Source organism: Pteropus alecto, unplaced genomic scaffold (genome assembly GCF_000325575.1).
Source record: "Pteropus alecto unplaced genomic scaffold, ASM32557v1 scaffold97, whole genome shotgun sequence".
NCBI classification, from domain to species: Eukaryota; Metazoa; Chordata; class Mammalia; order Chiroptera; family Pteropodidae; genus Pteropus; species Pteropus alecto.
The window spans coordinates 1,393,757-1,419,020 of record NW_006439713.1 but is presented as its reverse complement, the minus strand read 5'-3'; the positions used below and the strand labels follow the sequence as shown (position 1 = coordinate 1,419,020).

General features: G+C 51.9%; 1 protein-coding gene across 2 annotated transcripts; it reads left to right on the top strand.

Annotated features, from left to right (window-relative positions):
• Positions 1 to 712: 712 nt before the first annotated feature.
• MX1 (MX dynamin like GTPase 1) lies at positions 713 to 25,258 on the top strand. 2 transcript variants are annotated; one of them, XM_006916729.3, is made up of 15 exons: positions 713 to 868; positions 2,648 to 2,726; positions 3,414 to 3,554; positions 4,493 to 4,685; positions 5,696 to 5,833; positions 6,609 to 6,763; positions 7,416 to 7,554; positions 8,248 to 8,446; positions 11,043 to 11,121; positions 12,690 to 12,812; positions 13,223 to 13,364; positions 16,084 to 16,242; positions 18,428 to 18,504; positions 19,464 to 19,712; positions 24,942 to 25,258. In XM_006916729.3, exons 3-15 carry the CDS (start codon positions 3,435 to 3,437, stop codon positions 25,170 to 25,172), a joined length of 2,004 nt encoding a protein of 667 aa, XP_006916791.1. In that variant the 5' UTR covers positions 713 to 868; positions 2,648 to 2,726; positions 3,414 to 3,434; the 3' UTR covers positions 25,173 to 25,258. The 2 variants fall into 2 exon arrangements, with proteins under 2 accessions (XP_006916791.1, NP_001277103.1); NM_001290174.1 differs by lacking the exons at positions 713 to 868; positions 2,648 to 2,726 and having other exon boundaries at positions 3,435 to 3,554; positions 24,942 to 25,172.
• The last annotated feature ends 6 nt before the right edge of the window (positions 25,259 to 25,264 follow it).

Sequence of the window (25,264 nt, the reverse complement as noted above, 5' to 3'; positions counted from 1 at the left end):
TTGGGGCTTTTGAGTGGGGCGAGGGCAACCCTTCCTTATCACAGAGATCTTTTGGGAGGGGGGGAGGTGTCGTCGAGCACTCTGAGCTGAGCTGAGGAGAATATAGACATCGTGCGCCCTGCCAAAGGGAAGTGTTACCCAGGCTCAGAGTCCCCACAGGGAAGGCTCTTCTTGGGTCCCTATGACCTCGGCCCCCACCTTCCACTCATTTCCACCCCCAGAGAAGTTATATGAGCCAGGGAGGCTTGCGATGGACAAGGAGAACTGGGCGAGGAGGAGGCCGATGTGGGTCCGCACGGGTAGCGGGAGATGGGGAGCTGCAATTAACATAAGAATGTTAATAACATAAGAATCTTTGCTGGTGCTTGAATGACCCCAGTGAACCTCCAGCAAGAATTCAAGACCCCCGGTGGTTGTCGTTGCATCTGTTCGGGGGACCAGGCTGAAGCGCCCCCGAGCTCCCGGCATCCTTCAGCTTTGGAAGGATGACTCGAGGCTTTGGGAGCAGCGGTGCTCAGCCTGGCACCGGAACCACCAGAATCCCGGTGGCCCCGCCCAGCGCCGCGGGCGGTTTCGGACTCAGCAGGTCTGGAGTAGGGTCGGAGAATCTGCCCTTCCCGAAAGCCTCGTGGGATGCGGGTGATCTGGGAGCGGCGCGCCCTCGGGGTGTCTCGGGCAGGCCGCAGCTCCGCGGGGCGCACCAGAGCGCAGGCGGAGAATTCGGTTTCGTTTCTGCGGCCCCTGAGCCTGGCCCATCTGTCTCCTATGAGTTTCATTTCCCGGCGGCCGCAGGCAGAAGGCGGGGCGGGGCCAGGCGCGGCATAAAGCCGGCGACGGCGCGCGGCGGCGGGGTGCTGGCAGGAGACAGGTGAGTGTCGCGCTCCCGGGTCCGCGCGCCGTCCAGCCGCGGGAGGATCGGACGGGGCCGTCTGGGCAGCTGGCTGCAGAGACGGGTGCTCGGGGTGTGGGCATTTCGGGGCTAGTCATAGTAAATAATAATAATAGCAATAAAAAGAATGACGATTTCGTGGCTGGGCGCAGATTCTACTGCAGACCCACAGGCTGCGGAGGCCCCCCCTCCCCCGGGTGGCTCATCACAAACGGGCGTCTTCACTGCTTGAGGAGGCAGGAAGGTGTTGGGGATGGGAGCCAAGGGGCTCTCCGAGGAAGCTGGTTAAGGGGTGAGCTCTGAGAAAGTTTCTCGTCCACTGCTGCGTGGTTCTCGAGCCCACCCCAAACGCTGACCGTCGCTTTATATCAGTTTCGATATCCTAACTGATTGCAAACCGGACCAGTCAACAGTCCGCAGGGTTCCTTGGAGGACAAACGGTCTTCACTGATCGTGCAGAATACCAGGCGGTCGGATCCAAGAGAAAGCTCTGGGTACCCGAGTGGGCAGAGCTTCCTGGTGGGGGAGACGAGGCATGCGCAGGAGTGCCCTGCGCGGCGTACCCCACACCAGGGCACAGGGGAGTGTCCGCGACTCCCCCGCGCCCCCAGCTTGAGCAGCAGGGTGCCACTGAATGGGGCTGGCTCAGCCTCCTGGGTCCCTAGTCGTCTGCGGGGATGGGAGGAGGCAGAACAGTCCTTGGGGGCTGACGGAAGGAAGCCAGTAGCCGCTGAGACCCGAGCTGTGCGCGTGGGATTCTCAGAATCATTTGGTCGGATTCATAGTCAAGTTTTGTTGGAAACAGGATCAAGTCGTCAGTCCCAAAGGGCGCCTGAAATGTCTAGCCTTGTCACCTTTCTACTTTAGAGCACAGGTGCTGGCCAGGAAGTTCCCCCACTCCTCCTGAGGTGACACTCCCCCCATTCCTTCCTGGCTTCCCTCCCAACACTTAGCTCAGCGTGGCAGGCAGAGAGCATTAGGGCTGAGTGCAGACGTTCTTCCTTTTAGTCATCAAACATTTAAAGGTCTGGGCTTTTGGAAAGGAAAACACTTTCAAGAGAAAAACTAAATGTAAGTCCCACGAGATGATCTTTAAAATTATGTTGGGTGTGGGGGCTAGAAAAACATACTTTTTCTTCCACCCTCTAAGTTGTTCTAGCTGGGCTAATAATCAAATTAACAGACGGATTAACAGGAGAAAATCAAATTTTTAGTACATGTGCATGGGTAATTCCCATAAACATGCAAATTCCAGCCAGCACGGCAACATTGGGTACCTATGACATTTTGGACAAAGGAGAAAAGTGGGGGTTGGGGGTTAGGGAATAAATTTCCAGATTGCCGAATTCCAAACAGTACTCTTTAAAACATTGCCTTTCAAAATGACCTTCCTCCTACTTTACAAAGAAAGGCACGCACCTCTGCAACTTTTTGCTTTTTTTACCTAGTCCTTTCGACTGCGTATTGAGAAAGACTATGAAACTCTTAGACGAGGTCTATCAAAAGGAAGCGCAGAGCATCAGAAAAAGCTGTTAAGCCAGGCAGTAAATTTACAGCGAGACTCTCTGCCTTATCCAAATCTGTCTTAAAATTAAAATACGCAAGATCGACAAGCAGGATTCTGGGAACTATGAATGGGCTTGGAAGCAGGAGGTCCCCCGTGCACTCCGTGCGTGCACCGTGGTCAGCAGCTGGGTGAGCGCTCTCGGTTATTTGCCCGGGTTTTGGTCTAATTTGTATGTTTTACTTTGTTTCAAGGAAGCGTAAGAGAACAGCTCTGCATTTCCATCCAACTCATCAGCGTTACATCGTCAAGTAAAAAGAAGGTGTATTAGAGGTATATAGGTGCCTTAAATGTTTTTATAGCATTTCTTTTAAATCATAGGAGAAACATTGTTATTTACTTTTATCCAAGACTATTAGACTTGCGGTCCCAGAAACAATTTTTCATGAATTTGAAATAATGCATACATATTTTTTGATGCTGACAAGTATGACAAAGCGGTCAATTAAATACTTTCAAAAATAAAGTAAATGACATTTAGATAAACTTACGCGGGGGAAATGGAATGAAAATAGGAAATCGAGGATCAAAAGGAGCAGAGTAAACGACTTGGTGTTCCTACATTTTTTTAAACTATAGGTTTGGATATTAAATTACCATAGTATTTAGATTCCCTTGGCTATATTGGAAAACATCCTCTGATAATTTTATTCTTAAAAATTATTTTTTAAAAAAATGCATCAGATATTTCATTTTTCGCTGCTAAATTTATGATGGAAAAATTTTTGATGTTGCACCTGAAATCGCGACAGGAAATACCTAGTTGAAACAATCTGCTGGGTTCTGGAAGCATGCTCGTGAGTTCTGCCGAGCCGGGATCCAGCCTTCATCTTCATTTGAGATTTGCTCCCTTGGGTCCTCCTGTCATTTCTTTTTCAGTTAGTAAAGAGTGGTAGGTTTGTCCATGATTGGATGTACCCGGTTCCAACCTGTGTTGACCCTGGTCTGCTTGGTTTTCAGCTGAACCGATAAGGGAAGAAGATGAATCCTCCTACAGTGAAGAGGAGTCCTCTTAAAGTGAAAGTCAAAAATCATAATTCGGCCTCTGCGTCCAGTCCTCGGTTACCAGATGCTAAGGTGTCTGAGGAGAATCTGGAAAAAGTAAGTTGTTGCCTGAAAATCAGTATCCATGTGTCTGTGAGCTGTGTCCATTTGAAGGCCTGCTGTCTCGCCCCACCTGAGGCAAGATGGCGATGCAGAATCTGCGGCCCGAGTCCTTCTTTCAGCTGAATGGAGACGGTTTGCCTTAGCTGATGCTGCTTGGTGTGCGACTTTGGCCTGGAAAACCAAGCAAGATGCTGATCGGCTCCCGTAGGTATTGGCCTGGGCCCTTGGCCCGCGGAGCCCTGTTACCACATGCCCAGGTCACGGTTCAGTCCCAAGCTGCAACCCTCTGAATGTTGTCATGACATTCCCTCACAGAGAAGCCACATGGTCTTTCTTTTTCCCAGAATCCAGACATATTTTTGGTGGGAACCAAACTTGGCTTCTAGAATCTATGCAACCTGAATTTGATCTGAAAGCTGACACTTTTAGCTGTATGATCCAATCGTTGCAGAAATGTTGCAAAAATCAGACGGCGGGGCGGGGCAGAAACCAAGCGGCACTGGGAGAGTCGGAGAACTCAGGTTTATTATGCCAGCGGTCCCAGAGGAGCTAGTGCTCTGAAGATCTGGACCCCGAGCTCAGATGCGACTTTGCTTATATAGAGCTGAGTTGGCATGGGCCGATTAGTTCATTTGTCCTCAGATGGTTACAAAGCGCAGGCGTTGCTATGGGTTACAGGCAGGTGCATTTGCTGATTAGACAGAACAAGCAAAAGGGAGAATGAGTCTTTAGTTAATTTCGAGGTCACCCTGCCCCACGGCCTCTGCGGCAGGCACGTCTACAGAAGCAGAGCCAAGAGCTGGTTCTATGGTTAGTCTTTTGAGTGAAAATCCTCTTCACGACAACCTGTCCGAGACCAGTCGACGCTGTCCCTTTCGGATGGAACGTGACCTAAAGGCCACGACAGAACTCTCCGATTCTGCCTCCTCCAGGGCACCGAGAGCAGCCTGTGCAGCTACTACGAGGAGAAAATCCGCCCCTGCATCGACCTCATCGACTCTCTGCGGGCCCTGGGCGTGGAGCAGGACCTGGCCCTGCCCGCCATCGCGGTCATCGGGGACCAGAGCTCGGGCAAGAGCTCCGTGCTGGAGGCCCTGTCGGGCGTCGCCCTGCCCAGAGGCAGCGGTAAGCACCCGGGCCCTGGGCTATCAGCTCGGCCGCCATAACGAAAGACCACAGACCGGTGGCTTAAGCAGCAGAGCTTTATTTCTCACAGATCTGGAGGCTAGAAGTCAGCAGGGTCTGACTCTCCCGAGGCCTCCCTTCTTGTGCAGATGGCCAGCCTCTCGCCGTGTCCTCACACGGCCTTTTCTGGATGAGCTCACATCTGGTGTCTTCTTTTTATAAGGACACCAGCCACATTGGTCAGGGCCCACCCTGTGACCTCATTTAATCTTAGTTACCTCTTTCAAAGGCTCTGCCTCCAAATGCAGTCACACTGGGGGCTAGGACTGCAACATATCCATTTTGATGGGGACACAATTCAGTCCATAACACCCTCTCTTCACATGCTTCCGTGTGGGCTGTGTGTAACCTGCAGTTTGTGGAAGGTCTGGAGTCAATGCATTTGGGTCTCTAGCTCGGAAGCACGTGCACGTGGGTATCTTTTCTGAGCCCCCTTCCCGAGAGCTTAGGAGGTAAAGATTGGCTGGTGGCCCTGTTTGAGCTACAAGGCCAAGGATATCAGTGAGGGCTCGCAGGAAGTGGACAGACCTGGATGGGCCTTGAAATGGGTGTTGGAGGTGGAAGATGGGTGTGACCGAGAAGGAGCTTGCAGGAAGGTGGCCTGGCAGGGGCAGTGTGCCTTCCTGGCGGCGGGGGGTTGACCGCGAGGGGAACGTGGAGAATGTTTGTACAAGTTTGGGGTTTTCTCGTTGCTGTTTACCTCCTGAGCTGATAGCGGAACACTGGCATGAAGTGAGAAGCTTAAAATGGTGGCTTGCAAACGTTAGGGAGCCCCAAAGCGGCTCAGACGCATATTCACGATGCATCAGAACATCCGCGGGCGAGGCCGGAACTCCTGCAGTCTGTGTGGTCTCCCCGATTGTATCGAGTTTTGAGAACCATTGGTCTAAGGCCACCATCTGGGACTTGTAAGAGCAGAGTGTAGCACTGACGTGGACGTGGCCTCCTAGGTATCGTGACGAGGTGTCCTCTGGTGCTGAAGCTGAGAAAACTGAGGGACGGGGACGAATGGAAAGGCAAAGTCAGTTACAAGGACCAGGAGATTGAGATGTCAGATGCTTCGGAGGTGGAAGAGGAAATCAGGAAAGGTAAACACCCGTGTCCATTGTCTTCGCCCGTTTGGAGGTCTGATGAACTGTGTGAAGTGGTTGGGGTCGGCCTGGCATGGTTTCCTCTTACTCTTTTCTGGGCTTGGCCCTTGAAAACCAGCCCCTCCCCTTGCTCCATCCCCCATCCCTCCATCCGTCATCCCCGCCCCGCCCCCCCTCCCCACCTACACATCAGACCCCGGCTGCCTGCATTCTCTCTTTTCTCATCAAGACCAGTGCTTTCGGGCAGAATCTGACCTCGATCATTTACTGCTTAGTATACACGTATCTGAGAATGACGCGAATTTTAAAATCGAAAGCTTGTCTTCAAGTATCAAGCATCTGTTTCCTATTCGAGGCCATCCTTATCCTGATGGAAGAGGAATTGGAGGGGTGGGGGTGGGGGTGGCGGGAGCTTTTCCTCCAGAAGCAGAATGGATGTGTTTACATAATCCTTGCTTCGGCTAATTCATGGCAGATCTCACTAACTGCAAACCACAGAGATCATCGGATTGATCTGAAACATCCAAAGGGAAAAATAACATCTGAAGTACATAAAGACCAAGGAGTGGCAGTGGCTACGAAGCGTGTTTGAGACGAATAAATAATTTCTCGTTATCGACTTTCATTTCTTCCCAGCATGCCACATAATTAAGCTCGGATCATTCTGGAGTTACAAAAGTGGCTGGTCGGTTTCACTTTCAGAGGATTTATCAGAACGAGACACTTTTATCCGAAGTGCTAATTGTTTTCTCTTTTGTTCCCTCTTCTGTAGCCCAGGATGTCATTGCTGGGGTAGGAATGGACATCAGCCATGAGCTGATCAACCTGGAGGTCAGCTCCCCTCACGTCCCAGACCTGACCCTCATCGACCTCCCCGGCATCACCAGGGTGGCCCTGGGCAATCAGCCAGCTGACATTGGGTTTCAGGTGAAACTTCGGCTCCATCCTGCCCTTGGTCTGGGGGGATGGGTGGGACATGGGGGCTGCATTAGGGCACAAATGAATTCAGGGCTGAGTTTGAAGGGTGGATATATAAGAAGCGTGAGTGGGAAATTTGGAGAGCATGGTGGTTGCAATCTCCTCCGAGTCAGCCGGAGACGTCTCTGGAGAGAGGGAGGCAAACAGGCAAAATCAGAAATACGTTTTGTACGCTCTGTGTTTTATACGGTGACTCATCTTTGGTTATTGTCACATTTTGTATTAGGAAGTCTATTAGGAACTTGTGGCGAGAGCTCAGAGCATTAGAAACGACATAATGTTACTTTCATATCGGCGACTCAATCGATGGGTTAAAGGTTCAGGGACCAGTCAAGCTATTCTTGTGGCATCTTGTTTTTCATTGTGACCTTCAAGTTTAAGGTTTCAGGAAATACGAGTGAGTGAAAACCTCATGGTTTTCCCTGACCGCAGGGCTGTTTTCTCATGGGGAACTCGGCTACTCATGACTCTGTCTTGGAAAGTGCCACCAGGCTTCCTTCTGCAGGCTTACTTCTGCGGGGCCTGCCCCGAAGACTCTGAACCTGAGCAAGTGCAAGGTCACGATCTTTCTAACTCTCACACCCGCTCGTTTTTTTTACAGATCAAGAGACTCATCAAGAAGTACATCCTTAAGCAGCAGACGATCAACTTGGTGGTGGTGCCCAGTAACGTGGACATCGCCACCACGGAGGCCTTGAGCATGGCTCAGGAGGTAGACCCCGACGGAGACAGGACCATAGGTAAGAAGAGGGGAAACCCCGAAAACGGCAGGTGGTTAGACAGTGGGAAAATGTCTCTTGAATCCAAATGGCTGTTCCTTGGCACACACACAGGGCGAGGGGCCTGCACCCAGCAGACGAGAACTGATAAGGTGCCAGGTTTGGTGCCCGCTGAGTCCCAATGATGTGGGTCACGTTGACTCTTGTTGGCCACAAGTTGGCCCGTAACCTTTGTCTACCTGATTAGGAAAGGCATGGTGGGTTCGGGGGGCAGAGCAAAACCGGAAAACAGTTAGCAATGCATTCGAGGCGGAAAGAGATGAAGGACACTGTGCCACGTGCCACAACGTAGATGAACTTTGAAGACATTACACTAAGTGGAATAAATCAGATACGAGAAAAACAAACACGGCACGATTTCACTTATACGAGGTCCCTCCCTACAGCAGTCAGATTCATATGCACGAAGTCGGGTGGTGGTGCCAGGGGCCTGGCACGGAGATGGGGAGTTACTCTTTAATGGGGACAGAGTGTCAGTCGGGAAGATGGAAACTTCTATGCCTTCCACCTGGGGTTCTACGAGCCCTACTATCTGCCCTCAGGCAAGGGTAGGGGCAAGCCGGTGGCCGGGGATTGCCGAGGGATGGGCCGTCCCTCATTTCTCGCTCCGGCGAGGCCATGTGCGTTCTCCAAGTGAAAGGCCGTGGTCCGCAGGAATCCTGACGAAGCCCGACCTGGTGGACAAAGGCACCGAAAACAAGGTTGTCGACGTGGTGCGGAACCTGGTCTGCCACCTGAAGAAGGGCTACATGATCGTCAAGTGCAGGGGCCAGCAGGACATCCAGGAGCAGCTGAGCTTGACCGAGGCTCTGCAGAAAGAGAAGGCCTTCTTCGAGGACCATCCGCATTTCAGGTACGCCCAGCTCCGCTTTTCCAAGGTCAAAGGCAAACTAAGGACTTCCAGCCTGCCCGGGGAAGACTGTTGCAGATATTGGGGTACACGTGTGATGTGTTTGCTCCCTGACGGTGCCACAGAATTTGCCTGGAAGAATAAAAGAGGAGTTCACGATTATGGCGAAAAATTTTAAAAGATCAAATTAAGGAGGGGACCTGCTCTAATAATTTAAATACTATGGTGCCAGAACCATAATAAAAACGTAAATGTGACAGAATGAGAAAAGTGTAGAAAACCCAGAAATAGACCCAGATACATATATTGGATTGGTGATAAATGTAGCATTTCAAATCCAGGGGCTATATCAGTTCGATTCTCAATCAGTGGCATTGAGGAAATTATTGAGGAGAAGAAGGAGGGGAGAAAAAATGAGGAGAAAAAGTTAAATTGTGCCTTTTCTTAACACATTACACCAAAATAAATATCAGTGGAAGTTTAAAATTAAATACAGAGAAGAAGCCACAAGCATCCCACAAGGAAAAGTGGGTGGAGCATTTATCATCCCGGGATAAAGATCTCTCTAACCTTAGAGCCAAAGGTGACATTTTTTTTAAAAAAAGAAAAGACTGATAAATTGGTTGGCTTTAAAATAAAGAGCAGGTGCAGAGTTGGCGGGAAGGGAGGAGGCTGGCTCTTCGCCTGTGCCGGGAGGCGTGCTGGTACAGCCTCTGCTCGGTGCCCCGGTACTGGGCCAGCAGGTCTCAGCACAGGTGCGTCCCCAGGGTGCAGAGTTCCAGCTCGGGGAGCTGCACCCACACAAGTAATCAGAGGTGTGTACGGTGACGTCTGCTGGAGGATGTTCGGCACGGATCTGCTTATAATTGTGTATTTGTAATTGTGTAAACCAGAGTAAGCGCTCACGGTGTTTGCAGCCATTAGAGTGCCAATGAGATGCTCTGTGAGCTGTGAAGGGAGGCCCCGTACGTGCACACGTGTGTGTGTGTGTGTGTGTGTGTGTGTGTGTGTGTGCGTGCGCGCTTGTGTGGGCAGAGCCCCAGGGATGCTGTTAGCATCAGCACAGCCAGTTCTGTCAGAGGGCTGTGGAGAAGCTTATTCGGAGTTGACAGGTGTATGAACTGTTGCTTGCACACTGCCGGGTACTGCAGTGCTATACGCAAGTGCCCATCGATAGATGGATGGAAAAGCAACATGTGGTCCATCCATGCGATGGAGTATCAGCCTGAAGAAGGAAGGACATTCTGACGCCGGCTGCCACATGGATGAACTTCGCTGCGCCTGTGCCGGGAGGCGTGCTGGTACAGCCTCTGCTCGGTGCCCCGGTACTGGGCCAGCAGGTCTCAGCACAGGTGCGTCCCCAGGGTGCAGAGTTCCAGCTCGGGGAGCTGCACCCACACAAGTAATCAGAGGTGTGTACGGTGACATCTGCTGGAGGATGTTCGGCACGGATCTGCTTATAATTGTGTATTTGTAATTGTGTAAACCAGAGTAAGCGCTCACGGTGTTTGCAGCCATTAGAGTGCCAATGAGATGCTCTGTGAGCTGTGAAGGGAGGCCCCGTACGTGCACGTGTGTGTGTGTGTGTGTGTGTGTGTGTGTGTGTGTGTGCGCGTGTGCGTGCGCGCTTGTGTGGGCAGAGCCCCAGGGATGCTGTTAGCATCAGCACAGCCAGTTCTGTCAGAGGGCTGTGGAGAAGCTTATTCGGAGTTGACAGGTGTATGAACTGTTGCTTGCACACTGCCGGGTACTGCAGTGCTATACGCAAGTGCCCATCGATAGATGGATGGAAAAGCAACATGTGGTCCATCCATGCGATGGAGTATCAGCCTGAAGAAGGAAGGACATTCTGACGCCGGCTGCCACATGGATGAACTTCGAGGCCATTACGCTCGGTGACATAAGCCGGTCACAAAAAGACCGTACTGTGTGATTCCACTTATACGAGGTCCCTAAAGGAGTCAGATTCATAGGGACAGAATGTAGAAGGGTGGGTGCCAGGAGCTGGGGGAGGGGGAATAGGGAGCGAGTGTTGAATGGGGACAGAGTTTCAGTTGGGGAAGATGAAAATGTTCTGGAGGTGGCTGGTGGTGACGGCCGCAGAATGATGCGAACGTGCTTAACGCCACTGAACCCTAAAAATGCTTAAAATGCTAAATTTTACGTGATGTCTATTGTATAACAATTAGACACGTTGACGGGTGCGGAAACTGACTTAGATGTGCGTGTCCTGTCGCAAATAGGCATGTCAGCTCACGCTTCCCAGGCTTTTATCCTAAAAAGTCCTTTAACATGTTGAGACCCTGTCATAACTCACCCCGTGAACACAGATTTGGGTCGAGTGAGAAGACAGCTTGGCTTCCTCCCTCCCAGTCACGGCTTCTGCTCTCTGGGGGGAGAGTGTGAACCCAGCTCTGTATCTGGAACCATCCAAAGCTACTCAAATGCAAGATCCAAGTCTGAACGCTGGTGGGTACTGGCTCAGAACATCCCATCCAGCCGGAAGTTCCTGCATTTGCCTCGATGACCCCAGCAGCGCGAAGCTGACTGGCGTTCTGTGGCTTCGCGGAGATGGACGTGCTGTTGTCTTCTGTTGCAGGAACCTCCTGGACGAAGGAAAGGCCACGATCCCCTGCCTAGCAGAGAGACTGACCACCGAGCTCATCGCACACATCTGCGTAAGCACACGTAGCCGCCCGATCTCGGGGGAGAATCCTAAAAGGCAAAGCCGCACCATGGCAACAGCTGATGCGGGCACACGGGCCCCCTGGGGATGCCGTGAGCAAGCAGGCTCAGGTTCAGTGGGTCTGGCGTGTGGAAGTCTCCGCTTCCAGAGGGCGCTTGTCAGGGGACCGCACGTCGAGTGGGATACCGATAGACCGACTCCACTTGGCTTTCTCGAAAATTAAAATCTTCTGAGCGCTCCCTAAGTCTTCCTTTCTCATTGCCAACCGCTATCCTCACGTCTCGGTCATTGTTATGATCCTGTATTTTTCATTTCTTAAACTTCGCTGTGGTTCTTTTCCAATCTACTCGGACAGTCTCTGCTTTTTCACGTTTTCGATCCTTTCGAAAGGTTTATGTGCGCATATTTCTGCTGTGCTTGCACTTGACGATTCCAGTGATGGAGCCTGGTGTGCTGGGTCCGACCAGCTGTCACCCACAATGAGTTGAGTTGGGAGTTTCGGCTGTGAGCCTCTTTCTTGGAGCTTGATCCGTGGGTTTTTATGGAAGCCTGAGTTTAAATTGTGTTTCTCCAGGGAAGGGCAGTGTTAGCTTCTGCCAGACGCCTGGAAGGGCCCCCGGCTTGAACCACTTTAGCTTCTCAGCTTCAGGTTTTGCAGGACCCCTCAATGAGTGAGAATTTGGGCAGCGAAACCGTGTGAGGGCTGGCTCGTGGAATTCCCCGCCCTCACACTCACATCGGCACCAGGGTCCAGGCACTGCACACAGTCCCCAGGGATGCTCTGGCGGGCAGGGTCGTGCCGAGCTGACCGTTACGATAGAAGCCAAGCAGTTGGAGTCCCAGCTTCATGCAGAAAGAAGGTGTTTGTCTGTTAGATTCCCCGCTGGGGCCAAGGATTTATCCTTTGCTCCAGCACCAAGCCAGACTCTGAAGCTAGAGTTCAAGTTTTCTCTTCTACAGACGCCCTTGACGCCAAAGCCAGCTTCACTTCAGCCTCCATCTCACATCCCCGGGCGTCTGCTGTCCCTTGGCTTTGGCTTCCGCATGTCAGTTTTGTAGCTGACAGCTCGCTGACGCATTTGAAGCGGCGCTTGTGATATTTCCGCCAGCGTTTTTTATGCCTTTGCTGTGGAAGGGCGAGCCGACATAAGCAGTCAGCCCTATTACCAGAACCAGAAGTCCCAGATAACTTTTCAAGATCTCTGAACAACAACACAACCGTTGTTGAATCTCAGATTGTTCCAGTGGTCACTTCTTCAGGACCCACTAGACAAGCGACTTTCTAACCTCTCTGCAGAGTTCACGTCACATGATCACAGAAACTGTTCTTCGCGTTGCTTTTCCCGGGGCTCAGGATCCAGGCAAAGTGGCCTCCTAAGCATGGCTCTGAGGCTGAATGTCCTGGGTGGCAAACGGTGTCCCATCTCCTGGAAAATCTTTGCAGAGGGAGCCAGGAAGTCTCACGTGGTGCAGAGCTTCCCTGCACCTTGCAGAAAGAGGCCAGCACCTTCTTATTCCCTGTTCAAATTTATGTATTTTGCTTATTTTCTATTTCCTCAGAAATCTCTGCCCCAGTTAGAAAATGAAATAAAGGAGAAACAGCAGAGTATCACAGAGGAGTTGCAGATGTATGGCATGGAGACGCCGGAAGAAGAAAACGAAAAAATGTTCTTTCTGATAGATGTGAGTGTTGCCTGTCGGGTCGAGCTGAAGAACCGCCCACCGACGGTGTGCGAGGGGCCGCGTGCCTTATGCCCGTCTGTCCCGTCTGTCTCGCTCTGTCCCCTGAGCACCAGAAAGGGGCCGGGGTCGAGGGCACGTGGGCGGGGAGGGGCGGGGCGTGGAGGGTGGAGCCAGCGTGCTGAATGGGCACATCGCGCGTGGGTTCTTCATCACGTGACTCACCCAAGACCCGGGAGGCCGTAAGGGGGCAGTGGGGTGCTCCGGCGACCCAGCTTCCTGTTTCCCATCGTCCTGGCCCATAGGCGGCAAAGAATGACTCACCCGCCCTCAGCACACACGCGACCTCCAAGCCACGTCGACACCCGTATTTGAAATATCTCTGCTTACACTTGTGTTTTCCTTCTCGACAGAAACTTAATGCATTTAATCAGGGCATCCTCACTTTAATCCAAGGGGAGGAAATCGTGGAGAAGAGCAACACTCGGCTGTTTACCAAAATCCGAAAAGAATTCAACAACTGGAGTAAAGTGATTGAAAACAACTTCCAGGACGGTGAGCGCAGGGCGCCATCCTGAACCCGGCACTGGGGGCTGAGGCGGCGGACGGGGGAGGCGGACGAGGGTGCTGCAGCAGGTGAGGGCGGTGGCAGTCCAGAGGGGGCGACGCGAGAGCCACGTTTGCTCTGTTCCATGTCACTGACCTCAGGCCAGTGGGCGCTGATGTCAAAGGACGCCGAGAGAGGCTTCTAGACGAATCAGCCGTCCTTCGTTAATGAGCGGGTTGGCGCGACATGGGTGTCACGCTCTCTGTGTCACTGCTGAAAGGATCCAGCTCGATCTTGGTAACTGGCTGAGTCCTTGAAGCCTGACACGCCTCTGAGCGGATTTTATAGCCGCGGCAGCAGAAAGAAAATACCACAGTGCCGGCTGCCCGCTTTGCGTCATCGACTCTGCAAGAGCCTGAGCAAAGTAGAAAATGCGGTCTGACGTGTTTTTTTTACTATTTCAAGGAACTTCAAGGAAATCGCGTATTGACCAATGACAAAGCTGTAGCGGCTGAGGGAAAGGCCATGCGGGTTTGCTTTTATTTGAGCAACTCGGTGGGGTTCCCCAGTTCCTGGTAGCTGCCCAGAGGTTCAAATGGTCAGTTCTCGTTGGCTTTGAGAAATCTTCGTGACCTTAGACAAGGCAATGGCTTTTTTTGAGATAGGACATCTAAAGCACAAGCAGCAAAGGAAAAAAAAATAATACATCGGACTTCATCAAAACGCAAAATTTTGCGCATCCAAGGACACTATCAAGAAAGTAGAAAGATACCCCGCAGAACGGGGGGAAATACTTAGAAGTCATAGATCTGATAAGGGTCTAGTATCCAGAATATAGGGAGCATTCTCATAACTTAAAGATGGACAAAGGAGCAGAACAGACGCGTCTCCAAACATAAGGCATCTGGGGGGCCTTCTCTTATGTAAGCACATAAGAGAAGTTCAATGTCTTTAGCTGGCAGAGAAATGCAGATCCGACCCACACAGAGATCCCATGTCACACCTACTGGGATGGACGCCATCAAAAAGACGGAGAACGAGAAATGTTGACAAGAATCTGGAGAAATCGGAGCCCTCATACATTGCTGGAGAACGTGTAGAAAGATGCTTTGGGAAACATTCTGGCACGTCCTCAAAAGTGACCACGTGACCCAGCCATTCCTCTCGCGGGTACATACCCCAGAGAAAGAAAACATACGCTCACGTAAAAGTCTGAGTCTGAACGTCCTTGGCAGAATAATTCATAATAGCCAAAAAAAAAAGCAGAAACAACCCAAATGTCCCTCAACTGATGAATGGATAAAGAATATGGTAGGCATATCCGCTCCCTCCGGCCGCCATCATGAAGCACCATAGACCGCGTATTTAACAGTTCTAGGGGCTAAAAGTCCGAGATTAAGGTGTCAGCGGGGTCGGTGTCTCATGAGGACTGTCTTCTTGGCTTGCGGGTGGCGGTCTTCTCCCTGGGTCCCCACGTGCTCGTCCTTCTGTGTGTCTGTTCTGTGTTCTTTTTACAAAGGTAGCAGTCATACTGGAGCGGGGCCCACCCTAGTGACCTTATTTCAACTTAACCCCCTCTTTAAAGGCCCTACCTCCAAAGACGGTCACATCTAAGGTGTTAGGGGTGAGGACTTCAACATGTGAATTTTAGAGAGACGCAGTTCAACCCATAACGCCGTAAATGGAATGTTCTTCAGCCGTAGAAAGGCTTGAAGTACCGACACGTACTACAGCGTGGATGAAGCTTGAAGACGTGCCAAGTGAAAAATGAGATACGGACCACGTGTTGTATGATCCCGTTTATACAAAATGTCCAGAACAGGCAAATCCACAGAGACGGGAAGTAGGTCGGTGCTTTCGGGGAGCTGACGGGGGAGGGGTGGGGAGTGGCGCTGGTGGGTGCGGGGCTCCTTGGGGTGATGGGGACGTTTGGGAATTCGATGTGTGATGGTGGCACAATTTTGTAACTATGCAAAAACCAGTGAATCGTACACTCAGATAGGGCGAATTCTGTAGTACGCGGATTATATCTCAATTAAAAAAAAAAATTCCTATGAGGAAATATCTCCTGACCCAGCCTGCCACCCCCGGTTAGTTCTTCAGAAAGAGAGACCAGAGTCCTCGCGATGTCCCCTTCTCTCCGATGGGGGTGTTTCTACACGGTCTAGCGTGTTGAGCGTGAAAAGGATACCAAAAATATAAAGAAAAAACGAAGCGGTTTTCATAAACACCGACACCACATGACGTCAACCGGGTCTGACCCGCCCAGTTACTCTGTTATCCCATCTGGTCTACAAATACTGCCTGCTTGTGCCACGGCCCACGGATAAGTGACGTGTAGCCGATTCCGACGGCATCCGTGGTCAGTCCTACTTTTCAAAGACCTGCAGGTCATCCTATGCTATCAGGGTACAGTTTCTTCGGTAAAGATCGAATGGAAATCACAGAATTTCATAGGCAAGTAGCTTTTCCGGACCGTGTCTGAGTTCGCCGCTCTCCGGTCCCACGGCAGGCTCTGCATCTGCCACCTCGAGCGGACGGGGACACGCCCCCAGAGATCTGTTTCTCCGCTGTCATCCCCGAGTACTGTTTGATCTGCACATCGCACCTGCTGGTTCCTCCTCGCCCCTCTGCGCTCTCGGGAAGTGCACAATGGTGTTCGTCGTGTTTAGAAAAACTCGCGGGGTCATCGTCGTAAAATAATGCAGTCTGTCTTTCCCACTGTAGGTTATGATGCTGTATACAACGAGATCTGCAAATTTGAAAATCAGTATCGTGGCAGAGAGCTGCCAGGATTTGTGAACTACAAGACATTTGAGAATATCATAAAACAGCAAATCAAAACTCTGGAAGAGCCCGCTGTGGATATGCTGCACACCGTAACTCGTGAGTGCTCGGGGTCACTTCCAGGGCAGCGAAAGGGTCGCCCCAAAGCTAGCGCCTGGCTTCAGAGCTCCCCTCCTGGTGCGTTTCCAGCACCAGCATCCCAGACAGTTCTCTGACTCTCCAGACACCAGCTGGATATTCAGTCATTCAACTCGATTCCGACACTACCTGCCCCGGGTTGGCATAAGCCCCACAGCTTGCGGGCTTGGTCCCACGGGTTACCACTCGGCGGGTGGCGGTTGTGAGCCCGGTGCTTCCTGTCCTTCTGACGAGCCATCTCTGAGGCAGAGTTCCCGCAGCTCCCCCCTCAGGGACGGTAACTTCCGAGGACAGCTCACGGGACTTGGGAACACACTCCGTTTTCCTTGACTAGCTCGTTGTAAAGAACCCGCTTACCTTCGCCAGTTCGTCGTAAGGGATACTAGAAAAGATGCAAATGAAAGAGGTACATAGGGCCAGGTCTGGGAGGGTCCCAAGTGTGGCTCCCACGGACTTGGGGGTCCACCGCCCTTGGCACGTGTTCGTGTTCGCCAACCTGGCGGCAATCCGAACCTGTCACTTGGGGGCTTTGATGGAGGTAGAATCGATGATCACGTAGGCAGAATCGATTACTAACTCACTCTCCATCGTCTTCCTCGTCCTCTCTCTGGAAGGTGGACAGTGACAGAAGCTTGGGCTGAAAGTTCCAGGCTTGGTCCTTCTGGTGCCCAGCCCCCATTCCAAAGCCACCCAGGGCCACCCAGAGTCCACTCATTAGAATAAGAATTGCTCTCATTACCCAGGAAACTGTGAGGGAGCCAGGAGCTGGGTGTCAAGAACGGGGGACAAAGACCAAATCCACATTCACAGCTCGGCACCTCGACCCCGCCCCAATGCGAGGGTTACTTCGGCCTCACATTGCTCTCCCTATTTGACATCTCTGAGCAGTAGGGTCGACGACTAACTAATTCTACGGCAACAACAACAACAACAAAAAATCCCTAGACACAAATATACTCAGGAAAATTAATTACACACAACCTTTCGTAAACATCTTGTCCAAATTGCTATGTTCTTTGGCCCTATAGTCTAGAGATTTGATTGACTAAGTGTGAAGCCATCTATCTTATTTATAGATGCTCCAGGACCTCATGGTGGTTCACATATGAATTATGTGGTCAATAAATATATCTCAATTTACTTTAAAAACAAAAGAATATTAATTCTACATCATGGGAGTGTTGGGAGCATTCTTCAGGCGGTATAACCTTTGTCGTGTGTACACAGGAAACTGTCAGCAGCCTGTGGAGGCAAATGCGACATTTCGTGGTGCCGACCGCTCTCTCCTTCACACGCTTTGCCCCTTGGTTTCTGGGGCATTCTTGCCTCTCTTCTCTCTGTCTGCTCCTTGGCCGACACCATTCGCACTCCGGTTAACCGTCTCAGCCTGGCAATGCGCGATGACCATTCGTGGGTCCGCGAACCAGTACGGGTCGGAGGTGGCCTCCTAAAGCTCATGAAAGGATGTATTTCTACTCACATTTTAACTTTAGGCTTGATAATTATAGACCAAAATCTGTCATCGTGTTGGCGTTGGTCAGCTGTGCCCTCAACCCACTCCTGGAGAAAATGCGTAGTACTCAGAGCCTGATAGTCATAGAAATAATTCGAAAATATATAGAGATATATAAACTTCTGTTTCAGAAAGATATGATATGGAGTCCGTAAAGATTTTCAAGCATAAAGATACCGTCCATCATATTAGGAAAAAATTCTGTGAGGGAGCCAAATAGATATATACGTTGTGAAAATAAAAAGAGCTATTGTAAATTTTCTGATTTAAATAAGAGCTTGTTCATGTATTTCTTTTCAAATAGATCGTGTAGACATTTCGATTCTGTTGCCCTATTTAAAAGGGTGATATGATGTTTTACTATAAAATATCGATATATTTATAACTTACAAGAAATTACATTCTTTGCAACTATTTATATACTTAGGATGAAAACCGTAAATGTCAAATAAATATGCCAGGGGACGTTTAGGTTTTAAAATTCTTCTGGAGAATCGTCAAGCGAAAAAGCTCACATTCCTCGTTTAGGGAAGGGGGGGGCGGCACTTTTTTCCTTCCATCCTCTTATTTTAGGCAATCAGTCTAAAGACGATGTTTCTACCAAAACTGGACTTTTTTGTCTTCTTCCATCAGAAATGGTTTGGCTCGCCTTCACAGAAGTTTCCCAGAAAAATTACAGTGAATTTTTCAACCTCTACAAAGTCTCCAAGGTAAAACCGACCGTTTGTTACCCAAAAATAATAATAATCCTGACGCTAGAAAGTAGATGGCTTGTATGAAGACCATTGCAATTGATTGTGTATTTGGAGAAGCAAATAGCGAAGCCTACTTGTGAGTCTTGCCAATGGTTTTACCACCGAAGTCTGGTTAAAAGCAATGGGGGTCTGGCGGGCCACTAGGGTCCTCTTCTCACAAGGGCACTGACCCCACTCTGAGGGCCCCACCCTCATGACCTAGACCTCCCAAAGGCAGCACCTCCTAATGCCATCGCACTGGGGTTGGGCCTGCAGCATACGAATTTCAGGGGGCCACAGCATTCAGTCCTAGCACCCGGCACAGACGGGAAGGCCACCTCTGCCGGGCACAAGCCGGGGGCCTTAGGGAGGGCCACTTGAGCTGCCTGGGCCTCCAGCTTCTCACTCACAAAACACAGCTGAGAACAGCTTCCTCAGAAAGTTGTCATGCACGCGGAAGAAAGTGTCGAGGACGCACCTGGCAGTATCAGTGCCTCTCACACTCCAGGGGGACCAAGGGGCCAGGTGATTTCAGTGTCACCCATCTCCACCCTGGCCTTCTGGTAGCCAGTTTCTCTAAATCCCAGGAACATAAGGATAGAGAATTTGACAGTTAAATTCCCCTCCACCCCCCACCCCCCGTCAGATGAGAAAGAGGAAGGGAGGAAGCTGAGTCCTCAGGGCTTCGAACAGAGCCTGTGGGTTCCCAGGGGTGAAGGGTCTGGTCACACGTGTGGCTCAGGCTCCCCAGAAGGTTCTGACCGTCTGCTGGGAACCCCATCTTAGACAGACCAAGGTGGGGCGCAGAAGCTGCTCCAAAGCAGGGTGCTGTTTTAGTTCGAGCTGGAGAAGCCGCTCGTCGTGGGCTTGGTGTGTGACTTTCCCAGCTTCTCACCTCCTGAGCGGAATCTCACTGGGTGTCTCTTGTGTGATAGTCCAAAATCGAAGACATTAAAACCGAACAAGAAAGAGAAGCTGAGAAGTCCATCCGACTACACTTCCAAATGGAGCAGATCGTGTACTGCCAAGACACGATGTATCAGAGATCGTTACGGAAAATCAGGGAGAAGGAAAAAGAGAAGGAAGAAGAAAGGAAGAGAACATTAGGTCGGGCGATCTGCGAAGAGAGTTCTTCGTATAACTCCCTAGATGAAATCTTTCAACACCTGATAGCCTACCACCAGGTAAGTCTGCGCATGCCTCGGAAAGGTGGTTTTCATGTTGCTTCTTCTTCTTAATTCTTCTTTCTTTAGTCTCATTGTCTCCATAAGGCGACAAGCCTCTGTAGAAACAAGCCATCCTTCAATTGACGAGAAGAGGCTGTGGCTTAGAGCCACGCTTATCCGGTCTTGACTGGCTGTGTGGCCCTGGCCAAGTGTCTTCACCTCTCTGAGCCTCAGCTTGCTTCCTTGCAAATGGCACTTCCTCGTCGGTGTCTAGTGCGTGTCCAGTGAGTGGAGTGTGGGTAGATCCCTCAGTGCAACAGCAGCTCGTGGGACAGGAGCTGCTCAGAGACGCATGCTGTGTTCCTACTCCATGCAGCAAATCACACGAAGGGTGGGAAGGCTACGCAGCTCAGGTGAGCACACCTCCGAGCCGTTGGGACGTGTGAGAATCTGGACAGGTGAAGCAAATAGTAAACTCCTGGTTTACCAAGTATCTCCCGCACTTCACTGTTCACATGCTCGTGACAGTGTTTCTTAATCTGCACCTCCTTGGGTCTTGTTGACATGCCGAGGTGGGTTGTGGGTCTGAGTTGGGGCCAAGGTCCTGCGCTACTAAGTGGGCTCCCAAGGGAATGCCACCAGGCTCTGAGCAACGAGGCCCCAAACCAAGGGTCGACCTCTGTTTCCCACCCGCACTGGGGCGGGCACACGCATGAGAGAAGCCAGGGAAGGGCAAGACGGAAGGACACCTGCGCACCTTGGCCGCTCCTGCAGCCAAGCTCGCCACCTGTCTGCTCACCTGCCTCGCAGAACCTGTTAGAGCAGGTGGCGCACGCGCACGCACAGAATCCAAAACGGAAGATGAGTGGCAGTGGAAGATGGGGCTCCCACCCACACCGCCCTGAGCCGTGCAGCCCCCTCCCCAGAAGCGGTCCTCCGGTTTGTCGATATCCTCTGAGGGAAAGCATATATATATATATATACATATATAATATCAAGTATTATATATAATTTTTTAAAGCGTGTTTGGCACCGAGGCTGCAGAGTGCCTGTGCCAGCCCGCACCGTGTGCCCTTTACTGCACCTTGCAGAGGGGTCCACTTCAGCTCGCACGGAGCCACCTTGCTCTTTTCCAGGGCGGCTGAATATCTCGTTGTATGGATATAGCATACGGAGCCCGTTTCCCTAATAACGGGCACCGTTTCTTTCCAGCCTTTTGCTCACACAGTGGAGTTGCAGTGAGTAGCCTCGTTCGTGAGTCATACATCTAGAGGACAAGTTGCTAGAAGTGAGATTCCTGGTCTCTTAAACAGGGTCGTACCAGGAACCCAGAGGGTAGATGTGCATAAAGACATTTATTTCAAGGAGCTGGCTAATGGATTGTGGGGACTGGCCAATCAAGTGCAACATCCATAGGAAGACCGCCAAGAAAGGCAGGCTGGGGATTCTTGGGCTGCAGGGGAAGGTGCTGTCCACAGGCAGGGTTTCTTTCTAGTTTGCTCTTAAGTCCTTCGCCTGATTGGGTGAGGCCCACCCACATCATCAACGATAACCTCTTTCAGTTAGTCACCTGATCGAAGATGTTCACCACCTCTACAGAATACCTCGCAGCGGCACTTCGATTGGTGTTTGATTGAATAACTGGGTCCTATCACCTGGCCACACCGACACATGAAAGTGACCTTCACACCTGGGGCAAGGATAGTGCTTGTTTTATATCGATTCTTCGATTATGTTATATTACCTATGGAAAGCCTGTTTCTTCCCGTGCTTGCCGGTTTAGTCTGCGCTAAAGTTGTTGGTTTTTTTGACAGTCGGGTAGGTGAAAAGTAGTCTCTCATTGTAGTTTTAATTCGCATCTCTCTTGTCGTGATGGCGTAGACAGGTTTTCATAGCGTGGGAACTATTTCTATTTCCGGTGCAGTAAACTGTCCATCCAGTCGGAGCCCTTTCTAGGCTGCGGTGTTTGCCCTTGGAGGTCTGCGATGCAGATTTGCTCGGACGTTTGTCATCCGCCTCGTGGCTCTGTGCATGGTGGTTTGAGACGATGCCGAAGTTTTCTAGATTTGTGGGTTCAGTTTACGAGTCGTTTCTTTGGGGGCTTCTGTGCTTTTCGACAGACTTTGAAAGGACTTTGTCTGTGAGATATGTATAAACCAAGTCTACGGTGTTCTCTCCAAGTCACTTATTTCGAGTATTATGCTTAAACCTTTGATCCCTTCGGAATTATTTGATGTCAAGAACCAGGCTCCGGGCGGCTAACAGCTGGTACCATCACCGGAGACTCCTTCTTGTCTGTGCTGGTGCACGACAGCCCCTTTCACACTGTCTCTTCTCCTACGTATTCTGGTCTTTTTCTAGATCCTGAATTCTGTTCTACTGGTTTGCGCTTCACATACCAGTGTCAATAGGACGTCGTTGGTTGATCTTCATGCAGTGTTTAAGTATCTACTTAGTAATCCCCTCCTGCGCCCCTACTTCCCTTTTTTATATCGTGGTAAAATATACATCACGACATTGACCATTTCAACCATTTTTAAGTGTACGGTTCAGGGGCACGAGGTGCATTCACATGCTCGTTCAGCCATCGCCACCGTGCATCTCCTCAAAGAGAAACTCCGCACCCACGACACACTAATTCTCCACCCTCCTCCCTGCCCGCCCCCTTTCCACTTCCTGTCTCCGTGAATCCTCCCGCTCTACGTAGCTCATTCAGTGGCTTCGTAATATATTTGTCCTTTTGAGCCTGGCACGTTTGACGTCACGTAATATTCTCAGGGTTCGTCCCTGTTGTCGCATGTGCCACAACTTCCTTTTTGCTTCAAGCAGAGCGCTAATCCGTGGCATCTAGGGAGCACACTGTCTTTACCCACTTTTCCATCCGCGGACGTCGAGTCGCGTTGGTCCTACCGCACGGGCCGCTGTGAAGGCGCCGCTGCGGATGCGGGCGACCCGTCACTTCCTCCCGTGCAGAAATTTCCTGCCCATCCTTATCTGTTCCCGTTTCCGTATGGATTTTAGAATCGGCGTGTCCAGTTCCTTCTGAAAAAAGGGGAAGGGTTCGTGTTCTCACTGGGAGCACATTCCCTCTGCAGGTCTGCGGGGGGAAGCGTTGGCATCTTCGTGACGGTAAATCTCCCTGCCCGAGACCACCACGGGCCTTTCCGTTTCTAAGATCAACTCTGGGGGCCTCGGGAGTGTTTTAAAGTTCTCTTCACGTAGGTCGCGCCTTTCTGCAGTCTATTCCCACGGGTTTCCCTCACCTTTGCCCCTATCGTAAGTGGGTCTCTTATTCCATTATACTTTCATTTTTTGGTGGCGGATGTGCTTTCTGTGTATTTTCCACACCCATATTCATACTGATTCCCTTACTGTCTGTCGTGGTTTTAGAGTTTTCCCAACGACCGCTCCCCTCCCCGTTCCAATCGCAAAACCTCAGCTCCCTCTTTCTGCCTCCACGGGTCCCATTAGTGCCTCCCGAAACCACAGGGAAGCTGACGGGCAGCCTGTCTCGTCTTCGACTTTAACTCTCCGTGGTGTGTGATCCTCGCCGGCTCAAAGCGGGGTGTCAGCAGGGCTGAGTTTCTTCTCGAGGCCCTTGGGGTGCACCTGTTCTTTGCCTTGGCTGGCTTCTGGCAGAGCCCGCATTCCCTGCCCGTGGTCCCTGCTCCGCCCTCACGGCCAGCGCTGTGGCGTCTCTCCCTCCTTCTGGAGTCACGCCTCCCTCTGGCTCTCCCCACCTCCTTTGTGTGGGGCCCTCCAGATAATTTAGGATGGCCCCCCATCATCACGTCAGCTGATTGGGCACCGATATTCCTCCTGCGACCTCTGCCCTTTGCAGAGAGGGGCTGGGGGGTGAGGGACACGTTCGCAGACCCCGTCATCGGGCGGAGGACATGTTTGGAGCCACCACTGCCCCAAGCGCACGTGTTGTTAAATGAATCGGACTTCCCTGGGTCACTGATTTTCACAGTGTCTCTGTGAGCACTGGGGAAATCCCAGGGGATCCGATTTTTGCCACACAGAAATGTCTTCTCAGCTAGCAGAGTGGGTCTCATCAGACATGGCCCACCTGTGAGGGTCTCTGTGTGGCCCCAAAAGCAACCCCGTCGGAAGGGACTTCTGCCACCGGCCTCGCTCCCCAGTTAGACGGCCTCCGGGAAAGGAGCCCCCTCACCCTGCCCGTCACATGCTGCTCCCTGTCCCCATTCCTCCGGGCCTTGCTCCCATGCACCTCTGCCCGACGGCCGCTGCTTTGGCTACACGTGGTCCGTCACCTGTCTCCTTCTGCCACCAAAGCTGTTGATGTTTTGGACAATCTCCAGGAGGATGAGAAAGTGACTCTTGCAGCCATGTTCATGAGGAAAGTCTCGAAAGGCACTTCGGGCACCTGGTTTTGTCAGCCCAGATTCCAGCCGCCCCTCTCGGCTGCGTCCACCCTCCCACGTCAGAGTCCAGTGCTCGTGGCCCTCAGCGCCCCTCTTGGATGCCCCCTATCAGCCCGTCCCTTCTCACCTCTCCTCCATGTCCATGTGGGGCCAGGCCACCCCCTCAGCTCACTCTCCTCCTGGGACGCGTGGCGTGCGTGCCATCTTTACGTCGCTGTCCTCCGGGTTAACGCTCACTGAGTGCTTCTCGTGTGCCTGGCATCTTGCAAAACGTTTATCTTTTAGCTCAGTCCAGCTCCTTAACTGTCCCACGAGGCCAGGCGCTAATATTTTATAGAGAAGGAAACCAAGGCTCAGATCGGTCCCAGAACTCGCTGAGGGCGAGCGCGTGTCGGCGTCCTGAGCGGTCACCTACCTCCGAGGGAGAACCCTTGCGCTGGCAGGTGGGGCTGGGGACGGAGAAGGAAGGGCCGAAGCCCCCTTTCGCCCGGCACGGAACGCCGGGGGCTCCCTCCTGGGGCGCTCGGCCGACGGCCTCCGTTCCGCCAAATAATCTTAGTGCTGACTTTTTAAAAAGTCGTGAAATCTTTTCAGCGGAGGTGTCAGTGATTCGAAAGTGTAGGTTTTGTGCTGTCCATTCACCTTCCCGAAGCGCATTCTACCCCCGTGCGTCGGAAGCGACCATTGCGCCGTCAGGACGTGCTGGCTGTCCAGCCGGAGCCCCGACGCCCAGCAGGGTGCGCCCCACACTGCGTACCGGTGTGCGGGGGACGCTGACGGGCTTGAGGCCGGGTCCGAGTCCCTCCTGGGAGTCTCCACGTCGCAATGTCCCAACCCTTTTGTGAACTGCTCCTTCCAGGAGACCGGCAACCGCCTGTCCACCCACATCCCCTTGACGATCCAGTTCTTCGTCCTTCAGTCATTCGGCCAACAGCTGCAGAAGGCCATGCTCCAGCTGCTGCAGGACAAGGAGCAGTACGACTGGCTCCTGAAGGAACGCAGTGACACCTGTGACAAGAGGAAGTTCCTGAAGGAGCAGCACAGGCGGCTGGTGCAGGCTCGGCACCAGCTGGCCAAGTTCCCCGGTTAGGTCGGGCTCCGTCCCCGCCGCGGCCCCACCGCACAGGTCGCGCCCGTCCCTGACAGCCACACCCATCTCAGAGCTTAGCGGCAGCGTGCTCC

Bases quoted from the DNA above. Each gene is read 5' to 3' on its own strand.
- MX1 (XM_006916729.3), top strand. From the start codon at position 3,435: ATGAATCCTCCTACAGTGAAGAGGAGTCCTCTTAAAGTGAAAGTCAAA. The intron at 8,447-11,042 runs GTACGCCCAGCT...CTTCTGTTGCAG, and splicing joins GAGGACCATCCGCATTTCAG to GAACCTCCTGGACGAAGGAA. The intron at 16,243-18,427 runs GTGAGTGCTCGG...TTCTTCCATCAG, and splicing joins TATGCTGCACACCGTAACTC to AAATGGTTTGGCTCGCCTTC.